Source organism: Amblyomma mixtum, chromosome 9, assembly GCF_055824585.1.
Source record: "Amblyomma mixtum isolate Tamu chromosome 9, ASM5582458v1, whole genome shotgun sequence".
In the NCBI taxonomy this organism is placed as follows: Eukaryota; Metazoa; Arthropoda; class Arachnida; order Ixodida; family Ixodidae; genus Amblyomma; species Amblyomma mixtum.
In genome coordinates, this window is record NC_143020.1 from 93,052,217 (window position 1) to 93,079,616 (window position 27,400).

The 27,400-nt window shown below is 43.2% G+C and overlaps 2 protein-coding genes across 2 annotated transcripts; both read left to right on the plus strand.

The window, feature by feature from the left end:
- Positions 1–1,476: 1,476 nt before the first annotated feature.
- Positions 1,477–7,718, plus strand: LOC149330137 (uncharacterized). The gene is made up of 5 exons (XM_089559375.1): positions 1,477–1,741; positions 2,735–2,886; positions 4,514–4,581; positions 6,192–6,275; positions 7,576–7,718. Exons 1-5 carry the CDS (start codon positions 1,622–1,624, stop codon positions 7,716–7,718), a joined length of 567 nt encoding a protein of 188 aa, XP_089415501.1. The 5' UTR covers positions 1,477–1,621.
- A 9,775-nt stretch (positions 7,719–17,493) lies between these two features.
- On the plus strand, positions 17,494–24,720 carry LOC149330138 (uncharacterized). Its single transcript, XM_089559376.1, has 5 exons — positions 17,494–17,610; positions 18,849–18,997; positions 21,044–21,111; positions 22,734–22,817; positions 24,584–24,720. The coding sequence occupies exons 1-5, from the start codon at positions 17,494–17,496 to the stop codon at positions 24,718–24,720; spliced, it is 555 nt and encodes a 184-aa protein (XP_089415502.1).
- Positions 24,721–27,400: the final 2,680 nt, after the last annotated feature.

A 27,400-nucleotide genomic window follows, 5' to 3' on the forward strand; every position in this document is an offset into this window, starting at 1 on the left:
ATAAAGTTAGTCGCGAGTCTGCGCTTGTTGTGTTATCTTCTTGTCCTTGTCTTTTTGTGCGCAGTACCCCCCTTGTATTCACCCGTATAAACAAGCTCTGTACCATGTTGCTTGAAACCTACTTGTCGATTGTGTTTGCTGGCGGCCCTAAGTGAACCTGAGATTTGTTTGTTTGTTTACGCTGATTAATGTTCACATTTCCTCCTCTGTTATTGCATGCTGTCCCAAGGCTGTCATGGTTTACGCATGCACCTGTTAGGAGCTGTGCTTTGTCCCGTGTGGTTTGGATGATTTTGCACAGTGCGAATGGCCTGCAACTCTGAAAGGTGGGGTTTTGGGCAAATTGGTGATCGATGAGTACAAGCAGGGCAAAAACAAGCACACAGGCGGTACTACGACAATGATGGAGCAGTCTGTTTCACCTATGACCACCTTCCCTTCCGTTCTTTGAACCGCTTTTCGCCGTCAATTTTTTGTTCCAGCGCTGTGTGTTCTTCTCGTGGGTGAATGCGTCTGGAGGATGAAGTGATGAGTGGATGTGTTATGGGCAGCATCTTGAGGACGGTGAGGGTGGGTGATGGTGTTGGGTGAGCTTCTGCAGGGAGACGACGCGCTTATTGGTGGCTAGTGGCAGCATTTTGTGCTTTTTTGTTGGATTTAACTTCCCGAAGCGACTCAGGCTATGAGGGGCGCCGTATTGCAGGGCTCCGAAAATTTCGACCACCTGGGATTTGTTAACGTGCCCTGACATCGCACAGTACACGGGCAATACTTTTATTTGAGCTACAACCAGGACATGTTTACGCAAAAAGCGTACTGGCACTAAAAGTCCTATCTTGTGTGTGTTGTCTCCGTCTTTAGCGCCAGTACGCTTTTTGCGTAAACAGGTCCTGCTACAACCCACTAGCGCCTCCGTCTTTAGCGCCAGTACGCTTTTTGCGGAAACATGTCATAGTACACGGGCCTCTAGAATTTCGCCTCCGGCGATATTTCGACGGCGAAAGAGGGCGTAGGGCGGTGTTAGATAGGTAGTGGGTGGAGGCTTGAGGAGGCTGGGGGTGGTTTGCTTGATGGTAGGCGGGGGATTCTTGAGAGAATGAGAGGAGGGCAAATATAGGTGGGTAGCAAACTGAAATCTCCGAGAGGATAGCGGCGGGACCCCAAAACTGACGCAGTGATTTTGCCATATTGAGGGTAAAAATGCTAGTGGTTTAAACGGGAGGTCATGACAGAAGGTATACGAACACAGAAACACGTGTGCTGTCATTGGAACGCGTGTGCTGCCACTGACACGCGTGTGCTGTGATTGACACGCGCGTTTCAGTCCATTCAACCTCTGTTTCATTTAGCCTGCTGCATCGTGAATTCCCCGATAACAAATGAGTAATTACGAATTTCATAACAGAAATCTAGATTGACACTCGATTTGGCGTCAGATGTCTGCAAAAGTAATGAGGTTTGGGCGGCCACTGACACTGAGCAATAAATCACAATATAAAGAGGTGAAAGTCTTGTAACATAGGTCGCACTTAATAGGGAGTCGTACAGGGATAAAGAAGTCTGCACGAAAAGCGACGTACGCCGAACCATAGTTGATTCTGCACATAGAAAGTCAGGTAGAATGTATGTGCTTGTGACCTGCCGGCTCGGAGCCGCCTGTCTTTGTATTGCCCTCCTTATCCAAACCGCGTCGGCGCTTGGAGAACACAAGCTTCACCGGGACCCTGTCAATGCTTTCAAGGTGAGAGGCTATTAGTGGTCGCTGTTTATGAACTCCGCCTAGTCCAGACGAATTCCAGGTAAAGCTTCTTAGTTTAACGCAAAGAGTTCGCAGTCCAGTTTTCGTGGCTTGTACCGGGCGGAGGAAATATTAGCGACGCCACCGTCGTCGTCATCTCCAGCCTAGCTGCATTCTCTGAAGAACAATAGAATCTTCCTGTATCTCAAATTAGCTTTGTCCTGCACTATCTGCGGCCATATTACTCCAGCAACTTGTCTTATCTCTACCCCTCTCTCGTTAGCTGCATTTATTGAAGGCCAATGGGATTGCCGTGTATCTCAAATGAGCCTTGTCCTTCACTATCTGCGGCCATACTATTTAAGCCAGTTTCTTTATCTCTTCCCCTTTCGCGATGACTCCAGACAGCCCGCGCTGTTTTACTTACCTCTGAATGCACTACATTATTCTAAGACCATCGCTTATCTGCTGCCGGGATTACATGCTACTTCCGCGTTATTTTTCACTCCCGGATATAATATAGTATGTAATTAACTCGTATTTGCTCCCTATCAAAGGCTGGTGACTACCAGCTTATAAAAGTTTGCGATTTCACCTTATTTTCCTTAGGCCAATGCGCTGTCTTCGTTTTAAATTCAAGGCCCCCTGTTTGGCTTCTCAGGCACATGCTTTGCGTTTGCTCAATGTTCGCCTTCTTTGAGGTGAAATGCGGAAAAAATATGCGTGTGAATCTATGTCGTCCAGCCAAATAAGCAAGTTAGTCAAGATACTCTTTGACCAAGCCACGATTTAGCAATCGCAATTAAATCACCATCCTTAATTTTTTTTTTAAAGTACGGAGTATATGAAAAATTTCCAATAAACTGAGCCTCTAGCACCTTTCTTAAAAGAACGATATGCAGCAGTCTGTTAAGCCCATGATAGCCTTAGTCACTAATGAGCCGTAATACACAACATACCTAATTGTTTCGCTGTTGTTTCCCTCTCTTTTCCAAGAACTTGTTTGACATCTTCCCTCAAGCTGTGGCGGTGTACGCTTCAAGCCACGATCCGAGCCTGGAGTGTGTGACAGCCAACCGTTCGCTGTACCAACCAAACAAGCGAGTCGTCTACACCTGGAACCTGAATGGTGCCGGTGAATCGGAAAAGTAGGGCCTGGCAATTGACGCTGAACATATCAAAACAGTCATTAAGGTTTTTGTGACGGTCGCAAAAGTAGGACCTGGAATGGACGCATGTACTATCGATTACAAAAGTTGTATACTCCACGCGGCGGGAGCCGGAGCAACAGAAAACTGCGGCATTTTGGCGAGCTATAGCACAAAACATTGGAACGAGCCAAACGACATGCCTGCCGATAATAAAGGTCACGCATTGGCTGTCTCGATCCCAGATGCCGCCTGTAGATGGCGTTGCAATGCAGTTTTTCGTTGCTCCGGCTACCGCCGCGTGGAGTATACGACTTTTGTCCCCGAAAGCACATGTGACAACAGCCATTAAGATTTTTTTCGATTCTACGCTTAAATACGAGCAGTTCATCTGTCGATATTGGAGAATCCCGACCAAGGTGGAGTGTAATTTGTACAAGGCAGATATATAATCTATTATAAAATCGCACTATACATTATTACTCAGTCGAAGTTTATTTGTACCTTAGATGTATATGGGATGGTGTTGAAATGTATGCCCTTTCAGATATTTACTCAGAAGAGGTTTCTGTATAGCTTCTTTTTCTGGCATCTTCTTCTTCATAACATATATGTTAATAGACAGAGAAATCACAGCATGAACTATTACGAACTATTCGAGCACTACTATACGGATGCAAAGAAAGAATATAGGACTGCATCGGATCTTCTGTGAATAAAAAGACAAATAAGAATAAATTTTCAAGGAGTCAAGCAAGCTGTGTAACCTCTTTATAGTCGTAAGGTAGGACGTCGCTATCAACTTAGTGGTCTGAGAGCGATTTATATATGCTAAGAAGCTGCCATGCTGAGTGATAGTTGCGTTTAATTTACTCACAGTATACGCGGTCGCATCCCATGGAAGCATGATGGTTAGAGCGTTTAAAAAATGGTTGCATGTGGGGTTTGCCGACATAGAGCTGCACATGGGCAAAGGCGGACGTGTAGTGGAGAACTCCGGATTAATTTTCTGCCAACGGGGTTCTTTAACGTGGACTAGAATCCACAAGCATGCGGGCGATTTTGTCTTTTGCATTCATAGAAACCTCGCCTTGTCGGCCGGAATTAAAGCCCGCGGCACTATGTCAGCGCTCGAACGCTATTGTCACTAAGCCACTAAAGTACATGCATAAAAATGCGAGAGACTGTGGTTTTGCTTGCAAAATTTGTTTTCTATGCTAAGAAGGTATAGGGAAGAAGAGATAGGGAGCTGAAGTGCAAACTGTTGAAACATCATTGCTGGCGCTAACCGAAACGTCGACAGTTTCAAGCTGTGGCGAAGCAATATTTCTAACTTTTCTTGCGTGGGTTAATAAGCATGGTATGTTTTTTCCCTACTTCTGAAATGAGAACTGATGAGATGTAAAGAAAACCAAAAACTCTGGCAAGGTTTCAGGCTCGGTGTGTGCATTTCTGAATATTTGACCGAAACGTTTGCGTTTTGAACCTCCAACACATGAAGATTTTCGAGTCGGCAAATCTTGGCAAACCTTTCCTGCTTTATGTGATGGTTGAGCGCAGTAGCAATGCACATTATCGGGATAATCATACTATATCAAATCTGCTGCTGCTTTGCCTTGCTTTGCAGGCCCCAGCATGTACTCGAATATCTCCCGGGACTAAGTGAAGACACGGTAATCGGCATCGCAAACCGCGGTAAATGTCATGCGTATATCCTTTTATCTCTTCTAAGGCCTCTACATGCAAAACAATCAACACAAGGGCAAGTATAAGTGTGACATGCATGCAGAAGGTTGAGTCTCACGAACATCCAGTTGTATTTAAAGGCTCGCTGACGAACCAAGCTTTTTACAAACATTATTCAGAACTAATTAAATACTGATAACGTCACGCTATTCTGCGCAATCCGCTAAACTCGAGGAGAGCAATCGTAAAAGTTCGTGTTTGTTTTGAGACATATCTTTTCGGTCCCCTGCCTACGGACAGTTTCGCTTGTGTTTCTGGGGATGTTTCATATAAGCCACTCGCTTTAATAAACATTAATGCCGACTATCCTGGTTGATCTCAAAATAAGGAATATACGTGTGTGTACTTACGCCCCCTGTCCGAAGTGTACAGCCCAGGGTGTTTGCCTGCTAGGCTTTCAGCGTGCCTGGTTATGCACACTCGGCAACCGTAATTTCTTGAACGATAAATGGCTTTGCGTCCTCGGTCGTGCAAAGCTTTGGATTGCTAGATGTGCATGGGAGCCCCGCTAAACAGCTTAGAAACGAACCCGTTGGGCTGTATACTTTTGACGGGGTCTGTACACGCCTAGAGAAATAAAATGTTGTCGGTTCTCATCCCCAAGTAGCCGTTACTTTTATTTACCAGTTACCATACAAACAGCAGATAAATTGCTAAGAGTAAGACTGGCTGTGAGCCGCTTGGGACTCATGGCGTGGCCCAAATAAAGCTCCGTAGGAGTACAGAGCAACGACAGCTGTGTCGGGAAAAGCGTTTACGTTTTTTGCACCGCGGGTAAAATGAGAAGTCTGTTCGCTTCATTTCAGCCGTTGAAAAGAGAACAAAAAAACCTTTGCAGCCAATCCACCGACAAGAACACATCCAGGATTGCTAGACATGTATCAGTTTTAATTGTGAGACAACTGTGGTACATTGTAAGGTACTGTTACGAAAATGTTGAAGTTAATGATAAATTCTTGCGATGCGTAGCAAAATGTTTGTTTTAAACCATGTCCATCGCTCAAATCACGCTCGCATAGGAGAAAAAAAAGGGGGACATTTTTGACGGTGGTGAAAATGTTAATAGCGAAAAATTCAAGCCTGCCGAGGGGATATTTCCGGATATATTGACTGCTATACTGAAGCTTGAAGATATATGAAAAAATCTCATTCATATACTATTTCCCCGTTGAAAAATTTGTTTCTCAAGAATTTCCGGGTATGAAAACTTCGGGTCTCAGATTAGGCACTCTACTATGTTTTTAACAGCGTCCGTCAAAAAATCGTTACATCTTTTTGTTTATTGCTGAATAGTAGTGTATAAGACAGGTACTGCGAAGTTGTTACACTAGCTTGCGTGTCTCTTCTGCGAACAGCAACACTTGAATTCGACTCTTGCAGAATGACGGAAGTATAAGTTACAAGGGACTCTATTCCATGGGATACCCTATGAGTTTATCACGTTTTAATTCAGACCAGTATAGATTTCTTGCTTCGAGCCATCTCTACAAAAAGGAAATGAAAACAGGAAGAAACTTATGTCTGCATGCAGTAATTTGTTCTTCGTGCATCTGTTTCAGACACAGGTAATCCACTTCATGTGAAATTCGAGTACACCAACAATAAGAACTGCGTTGTTGCCAATTTCCCGTACAAGGGCCCAGGTAAGGACGTGGCGTCACTCTGCACGGCACCAAACGTGACTAATTCGAAGCTTATCTATTTTCTCTCGAAATGACTGTTGTGGTTGTAAATTGTACTGCTTATCAAAACATTTTTGAGCACTTCCAATGAAGTCTTTGGAGCATAACGAACTAATAATTACTTCTCACATATTACAGTAGATTCATATTTTTCCCGATGATGAAAATACGGCCAGATTTTAGAATCCTATAAACCCAGCGGGTACAGTCGACCCGAACGGAAACAGTATTATTGTAAACAGTACTAGAAAGCATTTGACTTGTTTTTGTCGTGGTCACCATTGTTCCTGCTTGGAGTATGGCGTATGAATATAAATAGAGACATACAAGGTGTTTCACGCAAGATTAATTTTCAAAAATAGGCTTTTTTTGAGTAAAAATATGGCTTTTGCGGCATAGCATTACCAGAGTTGGCCTACACCAGAAAACCTTTGAATCGTCTCAAGTAGCAGGCTGGGTTAATCAATTTCTGACAATTACTTTTTAAATGATCAAAGCACGCTAACTGGCTTCAATTGGAGATGTGTAGAAGGTCGATAGTAATAGCCATATTATTTTTTAGAATTTAGGAAACGGTATTATCCTCGACACTTTGGGCGAAGAAATTTTGGCTACTCGTACCAAAATACGTACACTTTCGAAAAATATTCAGGCAAAGCAATCTTTCCAGTGCACTTAATTAGTCAAAAAGTCAAAATCTTTCGAGCTGCAGCGCCAAGGGTTATCGCGTTTTCGAAATTATAAAAACAAATATGGCTATTAGTAAAGACCGGCTACAAACCCCTATAACGACTAGGCGGATAACTTTACTAGTTAAAAAGATAGTTAACCAGCTTACTACTTCAAAAAAATTGACTGGTTTTCTAGTGTCCGTGAACACCGGTAATATCGTGCTGAAAAAGCCATATTTGCACCTCAATAAAGCTATTTTTGAGAATTATTGAAAGTCTTCCGTGAAGCATCTGGTATAGGAGGTCACACTTTTGCGGAGATGCAAATCGCAGAAGCGTTCCTGAGGAGGCGTTTATTTTCGTAAAAGACCTGTACCATTGTTAATAAACTAAAGTGGCTGTTTGGGCTTGTTGGTCAGTGATCATGGCTAAAGAGTGCAGCGGGAAAAGACAAGGACAAACGAAGAAGTGGACAGGACTGGCGCTGTCCTGTCCACTTCTTCGTTTGTCCTTTTCTTTTCGCGCTGCATTCTTTAACCATGTTAATAAATTGCTAATGATTTAACAGTATTTTCTTTTGTTGCCTGCAGTATGCATGTTGTGGGTCCGAATTGATGCTGTACCAGACGTGCCACAAGAGTGCATCGATCAGTACGAAGACATATGCAACGATGAAGTTCCCCTCTATCGCGAAGACCAGTGCAAGGAAGCTTTGGGTTTGGGCGCCAATTAGATTATTAAGTAAATAAAAGGAGCGCGTAAAGGCACAACGCATGCTTGGCCTATGTGTGCAGCTTGGCTTTATAGAACCGTCGAAATATTTTCTAAGCATTATCAAGAATCTACAGTTTCGCCGATTTATTTTTTGTTGCCAGGGATCTCTGACTAATTAGCCCCTATTAAACTCCATGAATTATAATGTTTCGAGAAATGAAAGGCGTTCCTCATCATCACTTTGTCAGTACGAAGCAAGCGGTTGCCCAAAATTATGGGGAGGCTTAAAAGAAAATGATGAAAACTATTTACATACAACCTGCGCCACTTGCGATAAAAGTTTGGATCTTGACTGTTGTCACTCGGTGCTTGCAAGGAAAAAGTCTAAAACCTTATCGGCTTCAATGCAATTTGCTACTGCCGTGCCCATATATCAGCATATGAATAAGTTAGCGAAAGCAAATAAGCGCGGCTGGTTTTTACCTGGCAGGCGCAGTCCAGGCTTATGGAGACTAAGTACCACAAACCATAGCCGACCCCTGTTTCCACATGTCAGGCTAGTTTTGTCTAACTCACCTCTCGTCACCGTGGATCGGCCGTTGTGCACAGCTTTTGCACCGTGTGACAACGTTAAAATCCAGGCGAAATTTATGTTCGAGCTAGAACATCAAAGCAATGCGTGTCCAAGTGAGTGCATAAAATTGAAAAGAATGTTTTACTATGGACTTACAGTATAACACTTCTTACAGCCACCTTGACACCCTAAAAAGCTCGCTTAGAAATGATACGCATGTTTCACACATAGCATTCCAGACAGGTTAATCTTGTGGTACGTTCTCGCATTTAACATCCTGCGAACTAGAGGATTCTTATGCACAAATGAGAGCCACTCAATGGTATTGCAGCTTCGCTCGCAGCAGTTTCTTTTTTAAATTTTGATGCGCTGCATAGCTATTTAAAATGATGCCAAATGTAAACAAAATGCATGTGTGCTCCATTTCTATAAACTGAATAACCATCCATGCACTTGCCTCTGTTTATAGGTTTATGATTACTAAACATGGGGGAACACTTGCTTAAACTTAACCTTGTTAAGCGATAGCATGCAACTCTTATGCTGAAGAAGAACATTTTGATTTCATGAATGAAATCTTTAATGTAGGAGATCTTGATGATCATGAAAAATTTTAACGGCGCCTTAGCATCTTGTGTTTGTCTATATAAGGTGCGGGAAAAGATTCATTTTACACGCATTTTACACTCCATAAGGCGATCAAGACATCACAGGAAAGCTGGCACGCTTCGGAAAAAGATGTTTACCTGCGCTGACACGGGGTGTGACGAAAAACTTTTCCAGCCGGAATTAAAATAAAATATTCAAAAAACAATAAGCAGACCTCTCGGTGACAAGGAGACGGAGATTTTAGGCAGCAAAAAGCTTTTAAGAACTTTATCCAGGATTTGTGCATCGCATTCAAAATGACACGAATAACCACGCATTCGTGCATCTCACAAGCCCCATCGGTGGTAGTATGTGCGATCACGGGGCAGTGGCGCATTGCTTAACTGTTGAAGCACTGCGTCAGAAAGCTCTACGAGGACTCCCGGGGATCTATAAATGGTAAATAGAGAATCTATAATTCCGAATATATGGGCAATAATTCATTAACGCTGTCGCTCCATACGCTTAAAGGGGCCCTGCACCATAATCTGAATGCATTGTTTTGCTTCCTTGTTGTAATTGTTGAGTTATGGCGACGCTATTACCACCGGTCATAACACGCATATTTCTGTATTTAATATTTTAAGTTGCTCGAGAATCAAAATCATGGCACTGACGGCGTCGGCACACAGCGGTGGTCTTTTGCATTTTTGCAGCGGATACGACTTCAGCTGGCGGGCGATTATGATTGGATGAACAACTAATAGCAAGCTAATTGTGTTCGTGAGCAAAAATATGTTGGTTTGTTGTGTCCTTTTATATTAAATTGAAAAAAAAACTAGCATCTTTTCTTACGCAAAAGCATTTCAAAGCTTGTTAGAAAAAAAAGCCCCACCAGAGGCGCTGGCTATTACTTTGCATCAAAGAACTTCGTGGCCTCCTGCTGCGCCGCTCTGCCCAAGCTCCGCCCACAACCGCACTTCGCCGCCGTGCAGCGGTGCCTGAGCGCTGCTTGGCTTGGTATACAAATATCGTAAGGAAAGACAAGATCGCCTTGTTATCAGAAAGACTGCCAGCTATACTCGAGCAGCGACAAAGCATGCCTGCTTATGTTGCGAGCTTTCGGCAACGGCACCGCTCGCGGGCGCTCCGGGCGACGAGCTCTGCTGCTGCCTGGCTGCCGTGGTCGTCGCTAGGCCTATAGCTCGTTTCGCGTCGAAGCCGCTGCGGCCGGCGCTTCGGAAGGCGCCTGCGCTATAATAAAAGGCCTACTCTTCACACCGCTTTTCTGTCAACAGCATTATCTCGCAATAAAATAATAGAGTGGTCAATTTCCGCTACGCCCTCAGCAGCGGAGCTAGCGGGCGCCAGTCGAGCCGGACCCGGTCGGGTTAGAGGCAGCTGCGAGGCGGTTCTCGCAACAAATTCGCTCGTGCCACAGTTGTCCCTTTTACCAGCAACTCGGTATTGGCCAGTGACCCAGAAAAATGATATATTTCTCATTTTCCTATCCCAGGCTTTATTACTTACGTCAAGAACACTCTTTAGCTCGTTTTTATGACGCCGGCAGACGGGATCCCGTCTGCCGGTGTCCAGGCTGGCCGGCCGGCAGGCTCGGCTTACTTCACGTTCGCACAAGAAAATACAAAAACAGCCATGCTACCTGAATGGATGCTTTCTAGATTCGAGCAATGACAGCATGCCTACTAGAGTGGAGCTTTCGGCTCCTTCGCTCCGTCTCAGTCTAGCGCCCACGTGCTTGTAACCATGGAAACGACGCCGTCAGCGTCAGCGGAAACGTGTTACAGCGACCAGGAAACCATGAGAAGCTATCTTCCGGGACGTTGTCGTGACGTGGCGTGCACGCTGTTTCGATTGGTCTCGCCGCGTGTCGTCATTGGGTGAGTGAAACGGCAAAGAGAAGACCGGGAAAATTTGAGTCGAGGGCAATTTTTTGTTTGCTTGTATATTGAAAATTCATTCCTTAATAACTCCCGTTCTAGTGCACCGATTCCAGTAATTCTTTTTGATTCGGTATCTGCGTGTCATGAAGAAATCATCTAAAGCATGTGAAAAAAGCGTTGCTGGGCCCCTTTAAGGTTGCGCTTAAGTGTCGTCTCCAGTTTTTTTTTTTGCGCGTTGTTGTGTTTAGCGCTATCTGTCGGACGACTGGCTCACAATTCGATGACCATTGAAAGTCGCCATCTTGAAGCAGTGGACTTGGGCTGACCTCAAAAATTTCGATGTTCATTGGCCCAACGGGCAATGAGATGGCCAGTTTGGCTTGGTTTGGTTTGATTTATGGGGTTTAACATCCCAAAGCGACTAAGGCTATGAGAGACGCCGTAGTGGAGGGCTCCGGAAATTTCGACCACCTGGGGTTCTTTAACGTGCACTGACATCGCACAGTACACGGGCCTCTGGAAGCCAGTTTGGCAGTGGTATTACATACCCCTAAGATAAATACTCTGAGAGCGGAAAAATTCAAAGGGCGATTACGATTCTCCCTAACGCGAAATATGAGCGCAGCTCTGTCGGAGTCTTATGCTCTGTAAGCTGATGGTTTAGCTTTGCCGGATCTTTACCACGTCTGGCGACGATATTAGCTAGAGAGGAGTATCAGTTGAAGAAGACGACGTTGTGCAATGCACTGCGCGCGAGAATGTCTATATTAGTATATTAATGCAATGCGTATACCAGTGCTTATAATTTGTATATTAGACGAAGATGTGCAAAGCAGAGGGCGAGTGTTTATTGCAGTTTAACACGAGGCGTGATCGGCTGTGACGTTAGCCTATTGCTCTCAATCTCTGTAGGCTCTTTGTTTTGCTTTGCTGGGTCGTCACCACGTCTGGCATCGGTTTTAGTCCAGTAGGAGTATTAGTTGAAGCAGGCGACGATGTGTAATGCACAGCGCGACAGTGTGTTGCAGTTTAACTCTTGACATGATCGGCTGCGGAGTTAGCCCAGTGCTTTCGTGCAGTGGCCAGCGAAGCTGACCTGTTTGCGCGGCCGCGGGCTAGAATCTGAGTGGCGGCAATGCTTATTTTATTTTATTTATGGTTTGGCTCAGTTACACGGACCCCGGTGACGTGGCTAAACCTACTAACAGGCGCTTAAGTGCAGCGCTCTAAAATACCCCGCATATCCCGGTAAACAAGGTTCCGCAGTTTTGAGTGTAAGCAAAAAATTAATTTGAAACAAAAATGAAAAGTCAGATAGGTGACGAGAATTCAAAGCAGATAGATAGATACAGAGAGGGGGGAAAGGCAGGGATGTAAACCAGAAATGTTTCCCTTTGGCTACCCTGCAAAAGGGGAAGGGAATGAGGGGATTAAAGAGGGAGGATTGAAGGAACGGGAAACACAGTCACAATCTGTCAATCAAGGCACTCTATCGCAAAAAAAAAAAACAGTGCCTAGTAGGCCTTGATGGCAGTCGACTGTTGTGGTCACGGTTGGCCTGTGTGAAAGCAAGAATATATTGATTCCACTACGACGGCACTGATGATCAGAAACTGGCGCTGCATTTTTTGGCTGTACCTTATGAAGTTGAGAGGGAGAATAAAAGAATGCGCAGAAAAGGAGGGGACACTCCACGCAAACATTTTGAGGCGTAAGCGATCAGGAAATAATATTTAAGCACTCTTCTCGCGCGGAAAGTGAGGATATAGTTGTTATAAAAGGACTAACCCTTGAATTCGCCGTTGATCAGGCGAGGGTTACAATGACCACTTTCGACTTTTGTGTGTTTCGTCTGCATAAACAACAAACAGAGAGAAAAAGACAGCCAGCTGCTTTCTTTGGAAAAGATTCAATTTCTTCCCTCAAACACTTTTTATATGGGCTCCAGGGAACTGCATTACGGTCAAATGTATGCCAAAAAAAAAAGACTGCACCCTACAACTATCACTTTTGTACCCCGGATGAGGAAAAAGGGCGGGAACAAACACTTTATTTTTTGCTGTGTAAAACACGCGTGGGGTTTTAAGTTGAAAAGCTTTCCAAGTGTAGAGGATGGGCTTGGCCTAAAGAGATTATTAGCCGAAAAAAAAAGTTCATGAAAAACGTGCAATAAATGGCTGGCGCTGCGCCAGCAGCAGAACGGTGGTCCATTTGCTGCTCGGAAAAAACAAACTTTTTTTTTCGGTTTCACAGACATAGATCGTTATCTTCCGTGTAATAATCTCTAAGGATAACAAAGTGTATCACATTTTTTTCATATTCGCCGTTTTCCTTCGGTGCTTTATTTGCGTTACTTTTATAGGGTCTCCGCCTCGCTTGTAGTGTTTAGATTGTTTAAGCCCCCCGAAAATAGGAGAAGGCTTTGTCTGAAGTGGGGCTAAATACAGGTATCAAAATAAAGAAATCGTAGCAATGATGAAAATAAACGGCTAGATTGGCGATAATAGAGATGTGTGTTACAAAAGTCCCAAAATTTAATAAGACGCAGCGGGAGAACTGTGTTCACGAGTGTGCCAGCTGTTTGTAGCGATGAACAGAAAATAGATAAAGTGTTGCTCTGTGTACATGTGGGTGGAATAGAATGAGAACTAATAAAAACTACAAATGGCTGCGCATTTCTATTTATTTTGTGATTAATTCCTGTCGATTTAGCACGGCCCGAACATCAGGTGCAAAAAGAGAGCCATCTCCGAAGCCGCTGTAGAAGAAAACGCAGATCTGCAAGAATACTGAAGATAATATGAAATGGCATGATGTGTGGGTTTTAACATCTGAAAGCGACGCATTGGCTATAAAGACAAGGATGTCTGCATTTCTCCTGCGTTGAAATGCGGCCGCCGCGTTCGGGATTCGATACCGCGACCTGATGACCCGCAATCGAACGCCAGAGTCACTGAACCACCAGGTTGAGTAATGGATTGATGGAATCATTTTCTTAGCGGTTTAAAAACACAGGCAGTACATCTACGACAAACACACAAGGGACACCAGCTGTGTTTGTCGTAGGTGTAGTGTCTTTGTTTTTAATCCGCTAAGAAAATGATTCCAGCAAGCAAATACCAAGTAGCCCTATTTTTGTTTTAATGGAGTAATAGGTGTTACTATATACTGTGAATAGCTGCTGATTGCAAGAAAAAAAAAACGCAAGCGTTTTTTTTTGTAATTCGCTTACATGAAATTTAGGTGGTTAGGTGTGCGCTATCGCTTATTTTGCTTGCCACATAGCGCTAAAAAGACACGGACACAAGGGAGACACACTGGACGGGCGCTAACTTACAACTGAAGTTTATTGCATGAAACCAGGCAATATGACAGAGAAGAGGAGATAAAAACATTTCAAATAAGGAAGCACTCAAACAGCGTTATGGTCAAACAGGATTTACAGATTAGCAGACATGAAAAGCATTTCCTTGTCAGATAGAAACACTGAGGCAGCACTGGCGCACATATCTTCCTTTTGTGAATGTATATTGAACGCCTCTATAATTTCCCTGGTAAGCTGATCTTTGTGGCAATCAATGACAACAGAGCTTTTGAAAGCCGGATAACAGCCAGGACACCGACTTTCTTTACACCGACTACAAGTGGAACTCACTGAGCCTTTAAGTGCCCTTACTATATTTACGACATCATAGAATACAAGTCCAGGGAAAAGTATTTAAAATACAGTTTCTTAGAACCTTCCAGACAGACTCCACGCACGGAAAAGGTTCAACTGCGTGCCATAACGAAACCTAGCTTAAGAATCACGAGCTTGCAGCTGTGCGCCATAATCGATTTTTGAAATGTTAAAGCTAGGAATAATGTCTCCTTGAATATATGGTATCATTTAGACAAGGGTTCTGTTCCGGATACCTCTTCATTTGATCGACATTTTAGATATGAATGCTAATTCTGAAGATGACTGTGCCCTTTCCAGAAATATTTATTGAATACTAAGCAGCCTAATTGTAGCAAATTTAAAGAATATTCGTGCAATGTAGTCCAGGGGTGTGATAATTGACGATGGCATGAATAATATAAACTTGTTCGCGTTTGCTGCGCGCACCTGTGTTGTTACACAAACAACACAAATGGCTATATACATACACATGTAGCCATAAAATAACAAATTTGGTCCTAGTGTCGGCAATTAAATATTATTGTTTGCTTTTAAAATAGAAAAGTTCTGACACTGCCGTGTTGATTTCGCTTCTGCCAAAGAATATCGCGTTCTAGGTTTCTTGCCCAGCAAGGAAAAATATCCTGAAGAAAAAAGGATTTCTTTTGTTGAAATGTATGACTTTTACACGAGTGGCATTCGCATTAGACGAACCGAAAAATACGGTTGACGCAAAGTTAGAAGTGGCTTAAAACCACGGTGTTCATGTTTTTGTTTTTCATATTTCCAATGTGTTCCCAGCGTACGAAACGCTAAGAGTGGATATAAGGAAACGTTACAGAAAAGAACAAAAATCATTCTAAATTTTTTCTCAATAAATTATGTTCAAACACGTAGACATAAAATTTCTTGCACATATATTGAACTCGGATAACTTGTCAATAATCAGATAAAGGTTTTTTAGAGATCGGGAGGCTCAGCGAGAAAGCGGGCCTATTTAAAGCGTTTTTCTGCGGCGAGGACAGTTCTTAAAGAAACAGCTTGCTTCAAAAGGAAAATACGGAACTGGCGAAGGACGTTTTCGCAATAATTCCACTACTGAAAAGTGGCGCACCTGCCAGGGAGAAAGCATTTTGAAAACGGCGGGTACACAGTGGCACTGAGGATGGAACCCAGCACTTCGTGCGCAATGTTGAAGCCACTATGCTACTTCCGTGGTAAGGAGCTTGCGGGGAACAAAACAATGTTGGATTACAGGTAATTTCAGTGTTATCTAACAGTCCACTATTTTCCTCTTATTTACAGATAAATGCTGCATCATGGGTTTTCCTTTTCTCCATCACGTTTCTATTTCTTCTTTTCCTTGTAGGGTTGCATTTTGTGCATCTGCTATTTTCCAACCCCGCCTCCTATTATGAAAGGATATTTCAGAGGGTGCATTCTCGAAAAAAAAAGCAGGAAATTGCGTTAGAAGCATTTTGTCTCGTAGCAAAACTTTCAGAAACTTCAACACGTCCTGATACTGGGTGCATTCATCAGGACGAAGAAAAATAACGAAAATAAAATGAAAAAATTTGGAGGACACTTTGGCTCTACCTATAACGGTATGATGCAATAGCGTTAATGCGTCTCGTTAGCGGCTCCTCGCGCCCATGCTGACACCGGCACTGTTTCTTTTTTCACAGTCACAAACATTATGTTAAAGACCACATAACACCAATGTAATGCCCGGTCTCGCCAAGACGTATGAACATGCTTGCGCTGCCTAGAGGCAACGTGTCTGACTCGCAACCCAAGGGCCATGAATTCGATTCTAGACCAATTGCCCCATTTTGTTTTCAACCCAATTAATTTAGATTATATACATACTTGTCCTAATGACGTTTGAGTCATCTGGGACATTCTAATTGTAAGTTTATTAACCTTGTAATGGCTTTTCGTTTCCGCCTCTCCACGTATGACGTAGCCACCTTTTGATAAATACGGAGTTCCTCCACACAACGCCTACGAACTACGCTGGTTTTTCGCAGAAGAGAACCTATAGCTCCGTCGCGTTAGCATTTATTTCAAGAAAAGAATACGAAAATCCAAATTTGACGCCGTTGGCAACACGCGACAATTCAGTAAAATACTGCTGAGAGGAACTGATCGTTTATGGTTGTGTAGACTTTAACTGCACCGGCGTTTTGTTTGTTTGTTTACCCTGAATATTGCTTATATTACCTCCTCGATTATTGAACACTACCACTGTACGGTTGTCTTGTGCAACCATACCTGTTCTCTGTACTGCAAACGTGGAGTAAGCCGTGCGGCAAAACAACCTATTAAGGGGAAGGACAGAAATGGATTTTTTTCCGGCAGAGGACAGAGGTAGTGCCGGTTGGGATCTCGACTTGGCACCGTGGTGCCTGAAGCATTTCGGATAGGGCGAATTACCTGCAGCTATGACAGGTAATCAATAGTGCCAAGCAGCACTAATCACTAGGTAATCAATAACTCCAAGCAGCACAAAAACGAGGCCACAGATGGCACCACGGGAGAGGATGGAACACTCACTTTAAACAAGCTTTAAAGCAACAACACACATAATCAGTGTGAAAATAAAAAAACAGGTGATTTCTTCGCGTGCTCAATATACCTCGCTGTTCAATCGGGGTGGCTCAGAAAAAAACTGAAATAAAAAAAAGGAGGTCATGACTGGAGACATACGACGACGGAAACATGTGTGCAGTTATTGGCACCTGTGTTTCAATCCATTCGATATCTTTTTCAATCTGTCTGCCTGTATACCTTGATGCATGACGAACGCCTTGATCTTAATTGAGTGAGGGCGACTATCATTTAAGAACTCGATACGAATGTGGGAGAGTGACACTCAATTTGGGGTCAAACGTCAGCGAACCTAATAAGTTTTGGACGGCGAACTACAGTAAAGAACAAATCCAAGCGTAAAGAAACGAGTCTGCATCCTGTGTTGCACGGGATCTATGCACGGATAAAGACATACACCCCCGAAAGCCTCGTAGGCCTCACCATATCTGATTCCGCACCGAGCAAGTGAGGTAGAATGTCACTGCTCGTGACTCGCCCGCTAGCAGCCGCCTGTCTTTGTCTTGCCCTCATTCATACAGTGTCGTCGCTTGGAGAACATAAACTTCACCGGGACCCTGTCGATGCTTTCAAGGTGAGATGCTATTAGTTGTCGCGGTGCAGGAAAGCAGTTGAGCACAGGTGAATTACGGGACAAGCTTTTTCTTAGCTTAAGTGGAAGAGGAAATACCGCTGAATACTCGCTTTGTCACGGGGTGAGGAAGTGATAAAAATACCATCGTTGTCGTTATCGCTAGCGTAGCTGCATTCACTGAAGGGCAATGGAATCTTCGTTTATCGGAAATAAGCCCTGTCTCGAGGTTGCTGCTGTCATCCTATCCCAGCCAGTCTCCTTATCTATTTCCCCCTTACAGACGAATCTGTAATCGCTTGCGCTGTTTTCCTCAACTTGGAATTTAATACATTATCCTAACTGACCATCTCTTCCCTTTTACTCGATCGCATTACGTTATGCCAATATTCATTTTCGCTTCCGGGTCGCAGCTAGTATATCGTTAACTCGTGTTTGCACACTAGCCCACGCAGCATTTTTCAGTTTCTTAACTTGACAAATCTCATTTCCTATTTTCATGGACCAGCGCACTCATCTCATTCTATATTCAAGATTTTTCGCTAGGCTGCTAGATTTAGAACCATAGTTAGGTACTCACATGATATCACTGTTATGCGCTTTCCTCTCGAGTAATGATTGCGGCCTGCTTTATTTTTAAATTCCAGCCTATCTCGTCGTCGATGGTAGGCGCTTTCATGAAATGCCATGCAGAAACGGCGTAGTAGGCAGCTCATAAACGGTGGTTGCCGTACATCGGTAACCCAGGGAATGCGCTTCCGTAAACGGTCACTTGTGTTTTTCAAACTAGGCAACGCGCCTCGTCTCACTGATTTGGTGACCGCATACCAAGTGGGTTGTGTATCCGCTTTTTATATTTCAGGTTCGCTGTTCGATATCTAGTGCCACAGGTCAGCTTTAGTTTTTCGATTGGTACAAGCATTCCCATGGCCTGTTCCAGGGCTTCCTGGAGTGTAACAAAATGGGCCTCTGAGCGCACTTCGTGTGGACAATTAAACCATTTAGCCAGGGAACTTCTTGGCCACGCGGTCCTTTTAGTGATTGTAATGAATTCACTATTGTTCACTTTCTTTAAAGTTCAGTGTATAAAAATGTCAAAGCATTTAAATCCTTTACCATCTTTCATAGGTACGTAGATATTCAACCGTCTATTACACCCATGATAGCTTGTGTCGCTCATGTACTGAAAAGCCTAGCGTAACTGACTACGTCTCTATTGTCTCCCTCTTTCCTCCATGAAGATGTTTGACCTCTTCCCGGAAGCTGTGGCCGTGTACATCTCAAGCCACGATTCCAGCCTGGAGTGCGTGACTGCAAAGCGCTCGCTTTACCAACCAAACAAGAGAGTTGCCTACACTTGGAGCCTGAAAGGTCACGGAGGGTCACAAAAGTACGACCTGGAACGGAAGCATCAATATATTAAAAGTGAAATTAATTTTTAAATTATACGCTAAAATTAGAGCGCTTCATCTCAGAATTTTGGGGAATTCCCGTGAAGGTAGAGTGGAATTCGTACAAGGCATATAGAATAGATTTTTAGATCAGGAATGTAGACCGGAATAGACTAGTGCATTTTGGCCTAAGCATACGGGGTGCTTAGGCAAAGTGCAGGATTCACTGATTAGGAGGACCCCTACAGCTTTATGCACGGTGGTCTCATTCCGGGTAATACGTGCGCTTTCACCCAGACAAATATCTAAAAAAAAATTACGGACTATTCTATGCAACCTTGGCTACAAAGAGACGAAAGAAGCTTTTGATCAGAAAAAAGTAGTGAACACTTATTTATTACCTTCACTGGATGTTGCTATAAATTTAGAAGCCTCTTTTTAACCCCTGTAAATACTCATCTGAGAACAATCATGTACCAATCTGATGAAGACTAGCCTGTCGAAACGTCAGTAAATCCTTGTTATGTCTTTTGTGCGTGCGTGCGTGTGTGTGTGTAAAGCAATTGCAAGGCTTAGTGATAGCTGTGTTTTTTATTCGCAGTATACTAGCTCGCATGACATATTAGAATAAGCCTCAGAGTCTTAAATAAACTGTGATATGTGGAAGGGCTGTTTTACCTACCGCCATAGATTTGCACATGGTTATGACAGAGACCGTAGTGGAGGACTGCGGATTAATTTTCACCACTTGAGTTCTTGAATGTGCACTGATATCCAATGTCATACGGGTATTTTGCATTTCACCTGCGTAGAAACGCGACAACCGCAACGTCTGGCACACAGGGCTCAACGGCCGACTGCTGTAGCCACTAAGCCACCCTACGTTTATGTAAATAAATGCGCGAGAGAGTGTGTTTTGCTTGCAAAATTTTTTCCCCGCGTTAACGGAGTATAGAAATAAGGGGGGGGGGGGAGGAGGGAATTATACGACATTTAGGCCAGCGTTAAGCAAAGTTCAGGGGTGAAACTGCAGGAATGTGCAACACTGACGCAACGATGCCAATTTAACCTCATTAGAAACCATGCTGTATGAATCAACACTTCAGAAATGTTGTAATGAGAACAACAAACGCTTACAGGCTTGCATGATTGGTGCTTGCATTTCTATTCATTTCAGAAAACTCTTTCTCTATGAGCAATGAAAAGATTGTTATCATAGTTTGTTTTGCGTGTCAGTTTGCTTATTTACAAAATATCGGAGTAGATCCCGACGTTCTGAACCGTCAAGGGGACCTCCTACACAAAAGATGCACAAAATTTGCAGAAAAGGCAGCAAGAATATTTTGTTCATTATAAAAATCACATAAGCACTAAAAACATTGTCATAGCGATTTGAATGCAGCACCACAAGAATTGTTTTGAAAAGACGCCAAGGTGGCTCAGAGTTTATGGTGCTCGGCTCCTTACCCAAAGGACGCGGGTTTGAGCTAAGCCTAGGCAGTCGCATTTCGATGGAGACAAAATGCTAGAGGACCATGTACTGTTTGATGTTGTCGCACGTTAAACAACTTCAAGTAGTCGAAATTTCCGAAGCCCTCCTCTACGGCGTTTCTCATAGCCAGAGTCGCTTTGAGACGTTGAGCGCCATAAACCCAAACCAAAACATTGTTTTGAAGCTAATCACTCTGTGAATACAGATGCAAAATGCGGGTGAAAAAACAGCGATAATGGGAACGTAAAATTAAGCTTTGGATTTGAATGATTGCAGTGCAATACTGAAAGTCAAATGCAATTTACAATTGAACTGGAAAAATGGAAGAGCAGTGAAATGGGAAGAAAATAATATTTAGGATATTCCATCGCTATCGGCTTATGTTGTTTTATTTCTTACTGAATGCTGTAGAGGCTGCACATGATATAATTTAATTGAGTAACGTTTGTGCAAATCCTGCCTGCCTTACTAGATAGTTAAACGGGGTGACAAAATTTGTTGTGGGGATAGCTTGACTATATCTCATAAGCTGCTTACTTGGATTGGTTTGCAGGGGCGAGCATGTACTTGAATATCTCCCGGGACCAAGTCAAGATACAGTAATCGCCATCGCAAACCGTGGTAAACGTCATACGTGTTTTAATTTCCTCTTCGCACCCATATCTGAAGATATATGTGCACGAAAATAACCGATAAAAGTGCGAACATAAGTGTGTGATGGAGGCTCTCATAATGCTTGAGATAGTGCCCCTCAAAGAGTTAGCGTATTGGAAGCCTCGCTCAAGAAGCAGTGTCTCCCTGCGATTACGGCGAACTAATTAAATATTAACTGTGCTTAAGCTATGCAGTGCAAGCGTTGAAACTAAGAGCAAGCATACGCAATGCGTCTTTTTTAAAATTATGCCTCATTAACACCTTATTAATCCCATCCTTGATGGCATGGTCAAAGTCCATTCACAGCAAGACTGCTACAGCACTGTTTCATTTGTTGTAACCGCAATCAAGGCTTGCACAAACTGTGCGAGAGACATTTCGAAGCATTTTGTACCGCCTTACGTCCGTGCATCCCACAAGTGGCAACGAAGGTTGCCCGATGCGCTAACTTGACCGCGGAAAGAGCTGTACCCATCCTCACTCTCGCCCAATTTTGTTAACCCAGCTTCCTTACATTATCTACCCCCCATATATTCATCCAGCCACCAAGGGACAAACTATCGCGCGTTTCGCAGGACATCGCATATAGAGTTCTGTTTTTAGTTAACGTTACTGCAAGTTGTCCAGGATGTCCTCCTTAACATGAGGTTTATGCATGTGCCTACATAGCATGATAACAAAATTAAAACAGTAGTGTTGCTCGTCACCATTCGCAAGCAGCCTTTACAGTTATTTCCCAGTTATGTCCCAAAGAGTGTGCAAGTTGTAAAAGGAAGACCGGCTTTGATGACCTTTAGACTGGAGACATATTTTAAGTAAAATCTACGAGCAATGCCTTACTATGGGCAAGGACACCTGTTTCGTGAAAGGCTTTTTCATGTTTAACACGGTCCCCCAAACAAGATGTCTGCGTTCAATTTGTTAGCGGCAAAAGAAAAGGAACCTCCATGGATGATATATCCTCAAGAAACTTTCATATCAAGAAAATCGACATTCACCAAAAGCTAGGAAAGCACAAAGGAGTGTACCTGTTAACTTATAGGCGGTGTTCATGAGTTGAAAGTTATGTGTGCAACCATTTTTTACCTGAAAGGTAATTGCCAAAAAAAGTAGAATAAGAAACAGCCCCCTGCCGCAGGTGGGATTAGAAGCCACGTCCTCCGCATGCTGTTTGTTCGATGACTGTTTTCTTACTCCATGTGTGTGTCTTCACAAGGCTTTCAATTTCCTACCATTGTCCATAAGAAACTTTGGTCCATTGGCAGTTTTTTCAGCCCTCTAGAAGGCTTTTATTAGAATCTCGCAAAGAATAGTTAACAGCACTTTTTTTGGTAGTTAAGCTTGGTACAGTTGAGGACAGTCGTAGCGAAGTTGTCAATCCTGTTGGCGTCAGGCTTCTGTCAAAACAGTACTTAAGTCCTACTCTTGCAAAAGGAAGAAATTGAAATTAACAGATTTCTAATTATATGGCACAACCTGCGTGTTCATCATGCTAACATAGCTTCCAGTTCCGAGTTTTCCATATAGCAATGAAGAAAATGGAAGAAACGATACTTCTGTGGTCTAATTATTTCGTGAATCTGTTTCAGACGCAAAGAATCCACTTAATGTAAAATTTGAGTACACCAACAACAAGAACTGCGTTGTTGCCAATTTCCCGTACAAGGGCGAAGGTAAGCCCGCTGCGTCACTAGGAAGCCCGTATATCTTTTTCGCAGTGGCTATTTTGGTGTAAATATTGCTATTCATGAAATGCGGGTTGTCACTTTCCCTGAACGTTGCTGTTATAAGGGTGACAAACATAAAAAAAAAACGAATCTGCCACTTTGCAGTCTCTGAACACTCGTTTCCGGACAAGAAAACATGGAAAAATTTGTACAACCTATCATACAAGAAGTTCTAGCCAACCGGAAAAATGATTGCAAGCAGATCTTTTTCCCTTTGTTACCTTCCCCTTGAAGCCTTAATTATTTCTGCTGCAAAATATTGCAAATCTTGTTTACTGCCCACACACGTCGAAGCAGTTGTAATACTTTCGTTATAAATTACAAACACGACTGTTTAGAGCAACTATGAAAAATTTATAGTATCTATAAATTAGGGTAACTGCGCATTTATTAGTCAAATTGTAGGATTTACACTCCTGAGTAAAGAAAGCATCAGTTATGCACATTTCGCCGACGTACATGCGGCATAAACCATCCATTCTAGGAACTCCTCGACAGTATACTTTTTCTTGGAGGAAAAAAATATATGTGGGCGGAGGGTTTTGTCTCTCCAAAATAATGCCAGCTAATTTCATTTACAAAGGTAGCAGAGTTTTCTGTGCAATGCATTTGGCAAGCTAAGAATTTGCACCTTGTGTCCAGTAAGTTCAGAGCAATTAGTTTAATATTTAGCTTTATAAACTGCAATAGGAAAAGAGCGACTATTAATAGGAGAAGTACAAACGGTCGATAAATGCATGACTAATTTAAGGAAACAGATTTTTTTTTGCGGGTGGCCCTTTCACGCATTCTGGCTATTGGGCAGGCGCTAAGTGCCCTATTGCATCTGTCGGCAGGGTTAAAAGCCTTCATTGCGACCTCACAGAGACAGAAACAGTTGGTAATGTTAAAGTGACTTTATGAAAGTCACCTGCTGTAACATTATTCACGGTGTTGAAAGCTATTCCTCATAGAATGGAACTCTAAAGGAGGCTGTTGATCACAAACAGCAGACAGCGGCCAGTGGAAACGCTGTAGCAATCCAGCCAATTGGGCAAGGCCTAAGGTGTGCATTTACAAATTAACATTTTTCTAAATTACATAAGACACCATTCAGAAATTCGGGATGAATTCTACTGAAAAGCACCTAGCTTCGTCGAGTGACTAAGGAGGAATGTTGGCCACAATAAAATCTCACGATGCCAGAAGTAGGCGTCGAAGGAAGAACGATTCTTCTCTACAAAAGGTGGATAGGGGAGTAAGATACCATAGCACTAAGAGTAGATGAGGGCTTTTGGATCGTTTACACAGTGCTTGTATGTGGCATTATTAGACTTAAACATATCAGCACAAAACGCGTCATTGCTTACTACTGTCGCTGTCTTAAAAGGTGGCGTTATATCTTCTTATGGTTTGGATGCTGCGCCTTCTTTGATGATGACTTCCATTCCTATGCAAGTCCTTAGCTATTTACCGACCAAATTGGATTATGCATTTTGCGCTTGAATGTATGCTGCAATGAGATAATTAAGTTAGCATTACTGGCCAACGATGCTTCAAGCTTTTGCTTCCTTTGTTTGCGGCCGTGACCGCAAACAAACGTGTGTTGTTGTTTACACGTCCACGCAGATATGAATCGCACGAGCGCCCTTGGGATTGTTATTCTTTCATAAAAGCCTGTGCAAATTAGTTCATTGCAAATGTTACAACAATGTCTTCTTCGTTGTTTGCAGTATGCATATTGTGGGTAACAACTGACGTAGCAGCAGACGTACCACAGGAGTGCGTCGACCAATACGAAGACATATGCAACGATGAAGTACCCGCCTATCGCGAGGATCAATGCAAGAATGATTTGGGCGTCAAATAGACGAACCAGTAAATAAAAGAACCGCCTGAAGCACAACGCATGGTTGGTCTTTGTGTGTAAGATTTTTTGTAGAACCGCGGAAATATTTCGTAACCATTGCTAATAAGCTGAAACCTTGCTGGTACATTCGGTACTGTCCAGGGTCTTGCGTTGTACACAATAGTAAACTGCAGGCGCTGCATAGTTTTGCAAAAAAATAAGAGAGGCCGGGGAAGACGTTAAACACGGTTAGGCACACGCTACCAGCTGAAGGCTTATTACACAGAAGGTGATTAAACCTCGGTTAGGCACACACTACCAACTCAAGGCTTATTACACAGAAGGTGAATAGACCCTCAGAAGGCAGGGCACGGAACCCCACCTTTTTTATCACGTCCGTCACTCCGAGGCATTTGTACCTCTAAGAATTCAATTAACCCTGAAAACCCCGAAGTTACGTTGGGTGGAAATGTACAAAATTTCAGAGATTTTTCTTATACTGTGACTAAAATTTTTTTATTTTCTCTGCTTCCTAACATATACCAATAATAGAAATTCAAAACAAATACCTGTGTTGAGAAAAGCTTTTATTTTATGCATTCCATAGTTTTCAGATTGCAGATTTTTAGATGCGCAATCTCTATTTGAACATGCGCACGGATACAAAACATCGGGTGCGTAGGCGTTGTTCCTTATTTGTGCAAACAGGATTTATTAACTGATGAATTGTATGGGAACCTCCCGTTATGGGAACCTCCCTGCCTTTCCTCTTCTACCGCCTTCTCTTCCTCGTTATCAGAGTCTGTTTTGGCTTCAAAGAACAGAGTCAGACTCACTGTGATATCCAAATTTAAAATTTTGTTGCCTTCATCATGGCCGTTGCTCGAACTGATGCAAGAAACGTATTATTTTTCCTGTTTATTGACGATGATGGGCTGTTTAATAATGTTAGTTCTATGTCTGAGATTTCTGCCTTAACTTTTGACATCTGCAATTGTAATTTTTCTTTTCTGTATTCATGTAACCACCCTGCGAAGATCCCTTGTTGGATTGCAGTATATATAAATAAATTGTACTACGAAAGCGCTTGTTACTCATCAATGTCTCCGCCATAAGGATTACAAGAATAAGTGTGTTGCCATTTTGAAATCACCACTGCCATGCTTCGTGGGCGCTTAACTTCAAAAGAGGACCATCATCATCGTCATCATCAGCCTGACTACACCCACTGCAGGGCAAAGGCCTCTCCCATGTCTCTCCAATTAACCCTGTCCTTTGTCAGTTGTCGCCACTGTATCCCCGCAAACTTCTTAATCTCATCCGCCCACCTAACGTTCTGCCGTCCCCTGCTACGTTTGCTTTCTCTTGGAATCCACTCCGTTACCCTCAAGGACCAGCGGTGTCTTGCTTTCGCATTACAGGATACTTCTGCGATATCTCCAGTTCTATAGCGTTGAACACAAAGACTGAAACCAATTGACGAACATAACTTGTCATTGGTAAGTGAAACTAAAGCCGCATCTAGCTTGGCAAATGTGGCTTGTCATTGGCGATAGTGCCACAGCGTCCTAAGACGAGCGCAACTCGGGACTGGCAGCTAAGGAGCTAAATATGATTGACTGGTTTCACTGTGACTTCTGGTTTATGGTTTCCGCGCTTTAACGTCCCAAATGACTTAGGCTATGACAGACGCCGTAGTGAACGGTTCCGGAAATTTCGAGCACCTGCTGTTCTTTAACGTGCACTGACATCACACAGTACACGGGCCTCTAGAGTTACGCCTCCATCGAAATTCGACCGCCGCGGCAGGCATCGAACCCGCGTCTTTCGGGTCAGCGGCAGAGCACCATAAGCACTGAGCCACCGCGGCGGCCTCTCTGAGACTTCTGATATGCACTAAAAGAGGGAGAGGCTCCACCATATATACGAAAGATTCACTATAGAATCGTTGCACGCTTCTACGCTGGAGGAAAAAATAAAGCGCAGACATCGCAACCAGAGAAATATAGCTATAAAAATGCGTGTATCTTTATTTTCAAACAATAGTATGTATGATGTCATCGTAAAGCAGACTCTCTGTGTTGTTTTGATCTGATATCTGATATCTAATATCAGATCCCCAGGCTGCTGGGCACCGGTCGCCAGCATGCGCTTGTGGAGACTGAAAGCGTGCGCTATGTGCACCAACTACACAACAAGCTCTATGTTCTGCTGCTTAGAATCCTTGCCAGCAATAACCTCGAGGTAAAGCAACCCCATAGAATGCTAGTTCTCTCAAACCTGTTCAGAGGCATTATTAGAAGATTGTGGGGTATGCAAACTGCACCGGGGACAACACTGAGAGGGGGTGATAACACAGTTAATCCTTTGTGTTTAAAATAACACAGGTGGCGCTGATAATGGTCTTTCCTGTAACTTTTACATTACTGGGATGGGTAGGGTTGATGTGCTTATGTGAAAGTCGACGCAACATAAATGTAATGTCCCGCTTTAACCAAGCCATATGAACGTGCTTGAGTGTTCAAACGTAGCTTGTCAGACTCACAAGCGAAGGGTTATTACTTCGATTCCCGACCAATTACCTGAATTTTCCTCTCAACGCCTTCAGATTGCTTTATATACTTACATATTGTAATGCCGTTTGTGTAATGTTTGTACTTTCTAATCCCCAGTTTTCTAACATTTTAATCGCTTTTCAGTC